The sequence below is a fragment of the Heteronotia binoei genome, chromosome 1, assembly GCF_032191835.1.
Source record: "Heteronotia binoei isolate CCM8104 ecotype False Entrance Well chromosome 1, APGP_CSIRO_Hbin_v1, whole genome shotgun sequence".
NCBI classification, from domain to species: Eukaryota; Metazoa; Chordata; class Lepidosauria; order Squamata; family Gekkonidae; genus Heteronotia; species Heteronotia binoei.
In genome coordinates this window covers 138,724,494-138,737,871 of record NC_083223.1, presented here as the reverse complement: position 1 = coordinate 138,737,871, position 13,378 = coordinate 138,724,494, and the positions used below count along the sequence as shown (strand labels likewise).

General features: G+C 42.0%; 1 protein-coding gene across 10 annotated transcripts in view; it reads right to left on the bottom strand.

The window, feature by feature from the left end:
• The window catches only part of ARID1B (AT-rich interaction domain 1B), a 670,312-nt gene that overhangs the window by 11,136 nt on the left and 645,798 nt on the right, over window positions 1–13,378 (bottom strand). For 9 of the 10 annotated variants that reach the window (XM_060241209.1, XM_060241263.1, XM_060241229.1 and 6 more), the window contains 2 exons: window positions 8,074–8,170; window positions 2,105–2,891 (listed from right to left, as the gene is read on the bottom strand). In XM_060241209.1, the coding sequence (XP_060097192.1) occupies window positions 2,105–2,891; window positions 8,074–8,170 (884 nt within the window). Of the gene's footprint in view, window positions 1–2,104; window positions 2,895–8,073; window positions 8,171–13,378 lie in introns of all 10 variants that reach the window. The other variant, XM_060241219.1, reaches the window with a different exon arrangement.

The following is a 13,378-nucleotide window of genomic DNA, read 5'->3' as shown; positions in this document are numbered from 1 at the left end:
AACAAAATTTTTAATTTTGCAGTGCTCTTTTGTGCACTCTCATATGGCCTGGTCTGCCCATTTGGCTAATATAAAGGCACTATAAACACCCTTTGCTCTTTCTACCAAAGACAGCGAAGTCTGTATTATTATGATTATGATTATTGATTTTTTTTGTCCTCCCTTTCCTGGAAGCAGGGCTTAGAGTGGCCTACAACAAACAAAGACAATTAAATTAAAACCAGTTTAAAATACTAATATATATCCACAGTAAAAAAAATATGCATTTCAAGATGGCAAAGAAAATTCCAATATCCTGAGGCTACTTGTGGGGAGGGGTTGCAAGAGATGAGAGGGTATGAGAGTGTCAGATGTTTACACTCTTACATCACTGCACTTAATCAAATGTCTGACAGAACATCTTTGTCTTACATGCCCTGCAGAAATGTAGTAGCTCCTGCAGGGCATGGATGTTCTCTGGCAGAGAGTTCCACCAAGCTGGGGCCAAGGTCGAAAAAGCCCTGGCCCTGATTGAGGACAGCCAGATCTCTCTCAGGCCAGGGACCACCAGGAGGTTCTTATTTCCAAAGTGTAAAGCTCTTCTGGGGGCATATTGGGAGAGGTGGTCCTGAAGGTATGTGGGTCTCTGACTGCTAAGGGCCTTAAAAGTCAAAACCAGGACCTTGAACCTGATCTGGTGCTTCACTGGGAGCCAGTGCTATTGGATATGTGCCATTCAAAGGGTCCCTGTAAGGACCTGCATGACAAGGGCAAGGGTAGGCCCACATACACCTTATTACAGTAATCTATCCTGGAGGTGACCGTTGCATGGATTGCCATGGTTATGTCGGGGTGAGACAGGTGGTGAGCCAGTTGCCTCATCTGGCACAGTTGAAAAAATGCTCAGACTCTTGACGGTCATTGCCGTGATAATGGCACACTGTCAAGAGCCAGGAGTTGGCAACCCAACTATGGCTTCCCCCCACCCAGCCACAGAACCTCTGTCTTACCTGGATTCAGATTCAACCTTGAACTTCCCATAAGAGGAAAAGTGAAAAATGGTCATAAAGACTAGGGAATGAAAACCAGAGTGCCAACAGTGGAACGCTCACAAAAGGAAGAATGCTTCTTGCAGCCTGAGAAATGTTTGGAAATATTTATATCCTTTTATAAGATGGAACCAGATGGTATTGAAACGAGCAAGTAAGTGCTCATTAAGGACAAAAAGGGCACAATTCCTGCTTCCTCACAAATAGGAAAGTTGATTAGGCAGCCCTTGCAGTGTTTACCAGTATGATTTCTCATTAATATATTTTCAGTAATGTCCAAATTAATGTTTTACATTATTGCCCTTTTGCAAAATAAATTTCCCATATGACTGTTCTCTGACATTGCACATAACATTGTTTTTCCTATACTTGCTGATCCTTCCTCTCAGCTAGCAACCCAACTAAAAAAGTAACAACAAAACCCATACCCCTTCTATTGTAGAGAGTTATCAAAGTATAACAAGATTTTTGCTGCATACAACAGCCTGTTCCTATGTGTCACTGTGCCTAGGAAGCAGCTTCTATAGAGTGCTTTCATCCCAGTTCCATTGCTAACACAGGGGCATCCATCTGCATTGAACAATGCCAGTTACTATAAATTCTGGTGTGATTCCTATAATGAAGTCTTATAAGTCTCAAGCAGAATCAAACTCTGACTTGATATTATCAAAGTTACAGTTATCGAAACTGCTCATCTGAGCACACAGTGCTCTTTTTTGTGTAGAAAGATGAATTGTTGTCCCATGCAGGGCTTTTTTTTTGAGCAGGAACGTAGTTCCGGTTGGCTTGGTGTTAGGGGGTGTGGCCTAATATGTAAATTATGCCTGGTGGGTTTTTCCTACAAAAAAGCCCTACGTGAAACAACTGTGATGTCAGGGGGTGTGGTCTAATATGCAAATGAGTTCATGCTGGGCTTTTTCTACAAAGAAAGCCCTGGTCCCATGAAATGGACACTCCCTGAAAATTTTAAGAACTATTGCCCTTTAGCAGAGCTAACAGCTGCATTTATATAACCTTACTGTGAAATTATAGTTAAAAGGAAATAACCTTCCATAAATGGTCGATGATATTCTTACCAATGTCTTTTGAGGTAATCTTTCGTCTTGGTTTCAAGACTGGTTGGGATGCTTCTACTGAGCCTGGAGGGAAAGTTATTTCTCGTCTGACTGGTGGTGGCTGAGTTGGAGGACCTGTGACCTGTGAAACTGGAACAGTGGGTATAACTTTCGGCATCTTCATGGAGGGTAGAAAAGGGGATTTACTTGGAGACATACGATTTTCCAAAGAGCGGGGGAAAGATGCAGGACTTGGAGCTCGAGATATGTGGTTTGACATTGATGATGGTGTCTGGTAGGATGACTGAGGTCTAGTGATTGGCTGCATGGAAGCGGAGGATGACATGTAAGAAGGCTGGCGCTGGTTGACGTGAGAAGGCCACTGGCTTTCGTGGTTTATTCTCTGGTCAGGTACCATCATGTCTTCAGTGCGGTTCATCCCTGGATAAGGTGGGGCCTGTGCAGGGCCGCCAGGGCCTTGCCTATTCTGATACGGGTAAGGCATATCATTTCTTGCAGGCCACATGTTCTGCTGAGGTCCTTCAGTGGAGGCTGATGACTGCATAGGGCCACCAATCATTTGAGGAGGTATTCCATGTTGTTGCATTTGCCCTGGACCCTGCATCCTCTCTCTGTTATAAGGATATGGATATTGTCCTTGTATGGGCCGCCTGTCTGGTCCAGAGTAAGCACTACTATACTGGTTAAACATATCTTGCTGTTGATTGCTATAATGCATGTTAAACATATCTCCTTCATGGCGTTTTGCAGGAGGCCCATACATGCCATCCATATGACGTTTGTAGTTCTGAAAAGGAATACCAACATGAATAAAGGATACAGCCTAAAATATTATTTTTCATATTGCATTCTACTGGTATGACAGAAGCTTTCCAGATAATATACCACACAGATCTGGATGAAATAAAAAACCTTGTACTTTCATGAATGTTTTAATGACAAATTGCTGCTTTTGAATTATTCCAGTAAACACACATGGCCTGGAAAACACTTCCTCTTCAAGAATGATGACTCTAGAGGCAGGTTTAAAAATGCCTATGATAATAATTGAGGCAGCACTTTCCTTTTAGGAGTCTGTTTTGATATGCTCACGATTTTATATTTAAAAGAAAAATAACTATAGACTAACATTTCTTATGGTACTGCTGAATCTGAAGCAATTTCTATTTATTGGGAGGATAGCTGGATAAAATCATTTTGCTCACTTTTGACATTTCTAAATTTGAAAAAAGTGATATCTTTAAAGGAAAGAAAATATTTTTATTTAGAGAAGGTTCAAATGGAAGCTTTAATTATAGTTGGCTGTTGTTTTGACATATTTTAAGAAAGATTAAACTGTATGAAAACATATCTAGAAAAATATACTAATATACTAAGAACAACATGCCTCTATATGAAATGTGAGTGGTCCTTTAAAAAATTAAAATAAAATCTGAAGCTTAAACAACAGCTTCTCTCTCAGTTCCTGCTCTGTACTCTTAGACATTTAGAGGAGTCCCTTTTGAGGGTATCTCCATCACCTGAGGCTTAACAAATAGTGGCCGGGTCCAGAGCTTTCTCTCCAGTGACTCCATATCTCTGGAACCCTATGCATCGTGAAGTTTGTATGATGTACTGTTTATTGATTTAAATAACTGGGAATGGCTGAACTTCTTTGGAGGGCTTTTACCTATGGATAAGGGGGCATCTGGACAGTTCTGTGTGGCACTAAGTGATCATTGGTTGCTATTTTATATTTATTAGTTAAGGAACAATTATATATGATATCTACAGTTAGTTACAAGCCACTCTGAATTTGTCAGGAGTGGAAAATGAATAAAAATAAAAATAAAACTGACTATTGAGGGGTAAGGCTACTTCAATACCACACCATTCTCAGTCTCCCCTTCCTATCTAGAATTCCTCTGCAATACCTGAAGACTCACATGACAGTTCAGAAGGAAGTGGTTTTCCTCCTTCCTGCATCTTTCCACTCAGAATATAGTTGCTAGGCATGGGTACAAACTGGGAAACTGTGGTTCAGTTCCCAAATCAGGATGGGGCGTGTCTTGAACTGGTTTGCAAGCCTGAACCGGTTTGTGAACTGGTTTGCAAACTGGTTTGTGAACTGGTTTGTGTAGGAGGTGCCTCCTGAGTCCTAGAGGCTCCAAAATCACAGGGCATCTCCAACTGACTCCCCCTCTATCTGCTCACCAGGTTTGGTGAAGAAGAGTTGGTTTTTATACCCCACTCTTCACTACCCAAAGGAGTCTCAGATCAGCTAACAATCACCTTCCCTTCCTCTTACCACAACAGACACCCTGTGAGGAAGGTGGGGCTGAGAGAACTCTGAGAGAACTGTGACTGACCCAAGGTCACCTAGCTGGCTTCATGTGGAAGAGTGGGGAATCAAATCTGGTTCTCCAGATTAGAGTCTGTTGCTCTTTACCATTACACCACGCTCACGATTAGACTTTGGGGGTCCGAGTTACAGAACATCAAACAAGGTGCCCCAGGAAACTGCTTTCTGGGGAGGCGTGGGTTTCGAGGGTATAGAATGAACTTTGGATGAGCTAGATGCACCCACAACTCACAACATAACTCCCTAGGATGCCACTCCACATGCCTCACAAGTTATGTGCGGGTTGGACTTGGTGGAGGGGCTGAGTTACAGACCCCCGCCCCCCAACAAGGTACCCCCAGGAAAGTGCTTTTTGAGGAGATGAGTTCAGGAGTGCATAGACCAGACCACCCTCTGTCCAACTCACCTACCCAGGAGCCATCTGCATGCTTGTGGGTGCCTGCTTCTACTTAGTCTCCCTTCCTTCTCTTTATGGTTTGTCAAAGTGATTATTGGGCAGGGACAACCTTCCTGCCTTACCTAGATGGCTCCCTGGGCCCACCCACTACTGACATGGTGATTGCTGGGCAGGGCAAACACTCCAGCTCTGTGTTCCTTTTAATATATTATATTTATTATGAAGTTTTAAAAGGTCTTTTTTACTCTCTATTTTGTTCTGTATGTATTTCTTATATATAAATTTCATCAGTTCATAAGCTCAAAGTGATTAAGAAGAAATTCTAATATGCCCTGACCTGGATTGCCCAGGCAAGAATCAGAGTTCAAAGGGACCTCCAGGGCCATCTAGTCCAACCCGCTGCACAAAGCAAGACATTCACAAGTACCTCCCCCTAAATTCACAAGATCTTCATTGCTGTCAGATGGCCATCTAGCCTCTGTTTAAAAACCTCCATGGAAGGAGAGCCCACCACCTCCTGAGGAAACCTATTCCACTGAGGAACTGCTCTGTCAGGAAGTTCTTCCTAATGTTGAGCCGAAAACTCTTGATGTAATTTCAACCCATTGGTTCTGGTCCTACCTTCTTGGGCCACAGAAAACAATTCTGCACCATCCTCTATATGACAGCCATTCAAGTATTTGAAGAAGGAGGAGAGATTGGATTTACAGTATGTCACAGAAGTGAGTACACCCCCTCACATTTTGTAAATATTTAAGTATATCTTTTCATGTGACAACACTGAAGAAATGACACTTGGCTACAATGTAAAGTAGTGAGTCTACAGCTTGTATAACAGTGTAAATGTGCTGTCCCCTCAAAATTATGCAACACACAGTCATTAATGTCTAAACTGCTGGCAACAAAAGTGAGTACACCCTTACGTGATAATGTCCCAATGGGGCCCAAAGTGTCAATATTTTGTGGCCACCATTATTTTCCAGCACTGCCTTAACCCTCTTGGGCATAGAGTTCACAGGTTGCCACTGGAGTCCTCTTCCACTCCTCCGTAACGGCATCACGTAGCTGGTGGATGTTAGAGACCTTGCACACCTCCACCTTCCATTTCAGGATGCCCCACAGATGCTCAATAGGGTTTAGGTCTGGAGACATGCTTAGCCAGTCCATCACCTTTACCCTCAGCTTCTTTAGCAAGGCAGTGGTTGTTTTGGAGGTGTGTTTGGGGTCATTATCATGTTGGAATACTGCCCTGCGGCCCAGTCTCCGAAGGGAGGGGATCATGTACTCACTTCTGTGACATACTGTATATCCCACCCTTCACTCCAAGTCTCAGAGCAGCTTATAGTCTCCTTTCCCTTCCTCTCCGCACAACAGACACTCTGTGAAGCCAGTAGGGATCAAAGATCCCTCAAATAACTGCTCTTGAGATAACAGTCCTGCAAGAAGTGTGGTTGACCCAGCTGGCTTGAAATGGGGGAGTGGGGAATCAAACCTGGTTCTCCCAGATTAGAGTCCATACATTTAACCATTACACCAAACTGGCCTTCACCTTAATCTTTTCAGATCTTGGAAGCTAAGTAAGTACTTGGACTCTAGCAAGTACTTGGATGGGAGACCTTCTTAGAATACCAGCACCCTATGTGGGAAGTGGGGCAGGCTTTACTCAGCCACTTCTCTGAATATCCTCCATGCCCCCAGTAGGGTCAGTCACCAGAGGTCAGCAAGACTTCCAGGTGCACACGCACATAAAAATGCCAAAAATACCTCCCAAAGCAAAAAAAACATTCTAATCATATCCCCAATTTCAAAGTTTCAGCATATAATCAATCAATGTCCCCAATTACAAAACTTCAAAGTATAATTAAACAGTTCCTCAAAACACAATATATTTTTGTACTTGGTATACACTGTCCATAAACAGTCCCTCTAGAACAAAACAGTTCACTAAACTTCTCTCCAATGAGATCCTGGTATTTTCTTTCTGTTGTTACCAGAGACCTTGATGGAAAATTCATCATGCATTTTCTTCGCAACTTTTTTGTCCTGTACTTCAACGGAGCCCGTGCAAGTCAACTGGCATTCCTGGCCCCCATTATCTTAAATGGGCCTTCAAGTCTCTCCCATTCCTTGTTCCCTATGTTAAAGTCACCCCCCCTGCAACCCAAAAGCAGCCCCAAGCTGGACCCAAAACAAAAACACCCAAAGAAAAAACCCTCCACTGCAATCCAATGGAGGGGGGGGGGATAAAATGAAAATAAAAGGGAAGGGAAAGCTGAATTGCAAACTCCAACTAAACCAAAATGCTTGATGTGTGAAAGAGGAAATCAGTTCTAATTTTTCCACCCTTTGACCAAGAAAACAAAGGAACAAACAATGAATGGTGATAACCGAGGACAAAACTAAGCCCTCCCCAGTCCCTGGCTGAGTCAGCAGGTTAAGCACCCCTCCCTCAATGCTCAGCAGCAAAGCTCTTTTGCGCTGTAGTACATCTACTCCATCCCAAACCACTGCGTCCTGTGAACAAAGGGAATGTGTGCTGGTTGGACACTTGTATACATCATCCCTTCTGTTACTGGCTTACAGCACTGCCTGTCAAGCTTTGAGGGTACCTATTTGTGTTTCCAAGACTGGAACATTTTACCACCCCCACTGTTAGCTAAAATTTTTGCGCTAGACTTTGTGGGTGGGTTTTGCTTTCTGAGCTGCTCTGAACCATGCTCAAAAGCTTGGAGGTTTGTTCGGCAAACATGCAGATGATGAACCTCAGCTTGCAAGCCTTAAACCAAGCAAAATTCAGTTTGGATTTCGGCTCATCACCTGGTTCATAGCCATTCCTAATAGCTGCTTGAAGCACAAGGACATTTCTCATTGTCATCTGGAAGCTTTCCAGAAGCAGCCTTTAGGACTGCATTCACTGATTACTAATACAGATATTGTTGCTCTTCCAAGCCAACTGCACTGCTAGGCAATAACCCCTGTAAACTGTGTATGCAATATTCACAGAAACTCCTCCCTGGTGAACAATCTACACTGTCCTGTGTTACTAATCACTGATTTAGCTTCTTGTAGCTGTGAAACATTGCATACAAATGTACACAGTCATATAGCAATGTCCTTGTTGTCAACCTATGGAATCCACTTTAAGTTTTTGTTTGGTTTGGTCAATGCCCAAATACATAGACTTACTGAGTGAATTTTACCAAATGGGGGATAATAGCTATAGATGTTTACCTGCTGTTGTTGATACAGTCCAGCTTGGTGTCCTCCATAAGGTGGCTGTCCTGAAGGAGGTGTTTGCACTGGATACTGTTGTCCATATGGTTCATGCCTGCAATGAAGAATGCACACTACTAATAAACACCAGTGATCCACCAAGATGGTAGATAATTATAGCTGTCTTTAAGAATTTCTGAAGCTCTTAATGAAATGTACCTTTTGTTTTTATCACAGTTAATTTCCACAGCAAATGCTTAAATTTAACTAGAAGTGATCTGAACTTGAGTGGGTGGCTTCTGCTCTGGGTTCTTACACTACTGAAGTTCTGTTTTAGCCAGTGACACTACATCAGAGGGGATCAGCATCTTCCACTTTTTAGAATCAATTTTAACTCTCTCTATTGGTTGGTAAAAATCTCAGCTATGTGGTAATAAATATATAAGAAGAAGATGATATTGGATTTATACCCCACCCTATACTCTGAATCTCAGACTGATTTTGCACTAGGGCTTGTTCTGGGCTTCTCTTGGTTTTCGCACAAGCTGCCCCAGAACTGCAAGTTGGCCCATTGCTTTCCCACGGCAAGCAGAAACTGCTTGTAAGAGGATCTCACTTGCTGTGGAAAAGTGGCACACCAACTTGAAGCTCCAGGGCAGCTTGTGCGAAAACCGAGAGAAGAACCAGGAGCAAAAGGGCTCTCCACTGGAACAAGCCTAGTGTAAAATCAGTCTCAGAATCTAAGAGTGGCTTACAATCTCCTTTACCTTCCCCCACACAACAGGCCCCCTGTGAGGTGGGTGGGGCTGAGAGAGCTCTCACAGAAGCTGCCCTTTCAAGGACATCTCTGAGATAGCTATGGCTGACTCAAGGCCATTCCAGCAGATGCAAGTGGAGGAGTGGGGAATCAAACCCGGTTCTCCCCTATAAGAGTCTGCACACTTAACCACTACATCAAATAGTGTACGACAAGTCAATAGTTCAGGAGGACTGAACATATCACTGCAAGTAGAAAGGAATGTATGATCTGGTTGCATAAACTATTTTTATGCTTTCCACTTTCTTCCCACCCCTTGTGAAAGTTGGCATGTGCAACTGGATGATCTGAATATGTATTAGCTACACACATCCACTTTTCTGGGGTGGTCCTTCCAAGACCCAGATCTCCACCCCATCACATGTATGAGATTACCTCCTTTATCAGCAATTAAATAGTCCCAAGTTAAGAAGCTAAAATTTATTTGGCAATCCTACAGGTGGTAAGAACAAAATGAAAAATGGTGGGCTGCTTCTCTGCTTGATTCACAACATATTAATAAAATATATGGATGTTGATTTTTTGTACACACACACACACAAATACTGGTGCCTGTGAACTGCACTTATTATTAGCAGAAGAAATAAAACATAGGGATAATACACAGAAAGAAAATGACTTCATCCTAAAATATTTGCTATGACTAAACTTGTTGCTTGAAACTTACCTTACTTACAGCAGAGCATTAGACTTAAGACTGATTATAGACCCACAACTGAATAGAACTTAACAGTCTGCTATGATAGCATAATGTATCCAAATCAGACTAGAAACATAATTCTAAAACCCATTTATCCACAAAGCAAGCATATAAGAATGGCATCAACTCAAGAGCTGATCCCGGTTGCAATTAGCTAATTAGCACCACTGCCCCCACCAGATGACTTATGGGCAGCTATATGCAGCACAAAATAGGGTAGAACAGGGCAAGAAAAAGTGGATGGATTAGGTAACATCCCTAAGGCATTTCAGTTACAGTGGAACCACTGGCACAATGAGTGTGAGTAAAGTGCTGTCAAGGTGCTGCTGATTTATGGTAATCCCAGCAAGGTGCTTTCAAGGTGAGTGAGAAGCAGAGGTGTCTGCAGAGCTTTCCTTGGTGGTCTCCTTTCCAAGTACTGACCCTGCTTAGCTTCTGAGATCTGATGAGATTGGGCTGTGCCATCCACCTTCCCTCCCCTAGCACAGTAGACGTAGATACAAATATAAGAGCCCATCACAACTAGCAACCAGAATACTATTAATACTCAGCAAATGAAATGAACCTGCATTACTTGATTCACCAAGAATGATTCATTAGTAGAACAGTAAAATGTCACTCTTCGTGTTCCCATTGTAACATATTTATTGATGTTTCAGGGGAGAACTGGGAGATAAGGAACATATCCATCCTGCAGCAAAAAAAGTTCTGCATATATAAGACCCCAAGTTCATTCTCAGAATTTCTAGTTAATTTATCTTAGGCTATAAAATAACGTTGCCTGATATCCACTGTTAGTTAGGGTTTAGTGGTTAATTGTGCGGACTCTTATCAGGGAGAACTGGGGTTGATTCCACATTCCTCCACTTGTACCTGCTGGAATGGCCTTGGGTTAGTCATAGCTATTGCAAGAGTTGTCATTGAAAGGGCAGCTGCTGTGAGAGCCCTCTCAGCCCCACCCATCTCACAGGGTGTCTGTTGTGGGGGGAGAAGATACAGGAGCTTGTAAGCTGCTCTGAGTCTGATTCAGAGAGAAGGGTGGAGTATAAATCTGCAGTCTTCTTCTGCAGTCTTCTTCTTCTTGAGATTTCTGGGTCAGACGACCCATTGGCCACACATACACAAGGTAGTTCCATATATTTCTACAGGGCCTCTTAGATGACATATGCCTAGATCTAGAATTTCGTATAATACTGAATACCTCAATATATAAAGGTGGTTTCATGAAAGAAAGAAAATAAAAATGAAAGGAATGAGTTCTGAGAAACAAGATAAACAACCCCACAGGCTTACTTTGATCCTAGAGAGCTGACTCGATTTATGTTGGCTTGTGTAGGTGGGAAAAGACTGCATAAATATGACGACATTGTGGCCCGGGAGCAACATGTGATGTGTTATTTGCTATGAGGCCTTGGAGAAAAAGTTAAAGCTGTATATCAAGGAATTCTTTTAAACTGTTAGATTTTTTTGTCTATAAAGGTCACCAAAAACAGAGGAGCCCAAAGCTTAGAAGTAGAATTACTGTGTCTTGATTAAAAGTAAGATATTGAGAGCAATACTCTCCACAGATAAAAGAGGCCTTCTGAAATCCCATGTCCTCTACAAACTCAAAATGTCCTCTACAAACTCAAAATTACAAAACCAAAGGTTGTAGAAACATTCCAGGAAGCAGTACTGCTAACCAGCCTCCACTGATCTCAAAGGAGTTTACACCAAGGATCTGCACACATTTTGGTGAAGTGAACAGCATCAGCTATACTTAGCACACTGCAACTTCCCCCAATGGTCTGAAAAGATAATGCCATCTGGTTCATACAGGTATTTCAAACAGATTAAATTATTGTTCACCTTTGCTGCGCAGGGTAACGGTTAGGTGAGTACATGCTTGGGTCACTGTTTGAAGGCATCAGGTTGCTCCCATATTGCCTTCAGGACCCAGACCATGATCCAACCTAAAAATGACAAAGTAAATCTCTTGCCGTAACAAGCAGTTATTCCCCAGATCCAATGAGAAAAAAAGACTTGCAGCACAGCCATTTTTGGCTCAAGATCTTTAGCCTGGGCTAAAAAAACCACTGAGCATTGAAGAAGCTACTTCCTCCCCTCCCCCTGCTTCTATAGGGAGAATTCAGCCTACTGAATTGCAAGAAACCTGAAAACAAGTAAACTACTAATCACTAAAAGCTACACTACAAGTTATGCATACTCCTATGAATTTCTTTTTCCAAAGTGGATTTTTTTAAATGCAGAACACTGGAAAAAGGGACCATTTACTTCCCTTTTCTAAATATCCTCTTAAAACCATTTTCCCTTTAGCTGCCTTTTTTTCCCCAAGAGGGAAAAGATGTAAGGCTGGAATTTTTTTCCTTGGGAGAGAAAAGCAGTGGATGGGTGGGTGAATAGGATTTGGGGCACACAACCAGATGATAGAGAAAGGATGGAGCAGCCCTTCTGCCGGTGGAAGCTAACTTGAAACCTGGCAAGAAAGACACCTTTGTGTGGCTTACTGGAATGTATAGTATTATGAAAATCTTTTATTGTTTCTTGGAGTTTCAAGAACTAGTGTTTCCCTATTAGGATCAAGAATAGATAAAATAGCTTGAAGTTATGCAAATGTGTTGTCAAGCCATGTAGTTGTCATGTGGCATAAAACCTCTTCCTTCATTCTAGCTGGTGACACTTATTTTACTGTTCACTATTGTATAGTTCTGTATAGTTCCTTTATGCTACAGCCTTTTCAGAGTCCCCATCCTAAATTATGACAGGAGATTCTCTAGTTACTAAACTGTACTGTCAATAGGTGCATGTTCTTGGTCGCAACAAATACTTCTAAAGCACAAAGTTAACACCCAGGCAAGAGGCTCAAACTATCAGAGCACTGTGTCAGGCTGAACTCCTGACAAGAGTTTTGAATGCTAATGGTGAAATTGTACCTGTTTGTTTGACAGATTATTCTCAGTGTTTTCATTGCTTATGAATCATATTCTTAGTTTTATTTTTTTTTGCTTATGAATTATTCATATATTCATGCTGTACCTTTTATATGATAGCATATTGTGACATATATCATGAACAGCTGGTGTATTTACAATATTTGTATTTAACCAATTGTTATTTTTATATATAATCCTTTTAAGCAACTAACTTGGAGACTGCTGGGAAGAAGGGGTCCTGAAAGGGAAAGGTGACCATGAGGGAAATAGTCTGTTATCGTGTCTCCTCAGAAGCAGAAGACGGAGACAGGGGAGGATGGCCCTGGACTGGAATGTGTAACCTTGACTTAACCTAAACATCAGAGACCTGAGAACTTTTTCAAATATATTTTGGCTCTAGATTTCCACGTCCAGAATCTTGGTGCATAAATCTGGGCCTTTTAGATTACCTGTCTATAAATAACAGTTAAGTTTCATTTTTGCTTTAGTTCTGGCAAAGAAGGCCTCTTTGCTGTAAGTGTTTGTTTTGTTGATTTATCTCAATAAACACTCCTCCATTCAACTAAAAAGTCTACTTGAGTGATACTCAGAGCAAAAGCTTACATACTGAGCAAAAAAGGCTGAAGGAAGTATGATTTGTGTTTATTTGAAGACAGAAAAAGAATAATGTCCACAATGCTATTCTTACTACTAGTACTGTGTCAAATTTTGGTGAGGTTGAATTTTCATTTTGAAAGCTACCGTGGCGCAGTGGTGAAGCTGCAGTATTGCAGTCTGAGCTCTCTGATCACGACCTGAGTTCAATCCCGGTGGAAGCTGGGTTTCAGGTAGCCAACTCAAGATTGACTCAGCCTTCCATCCTTCCGAGGTTGG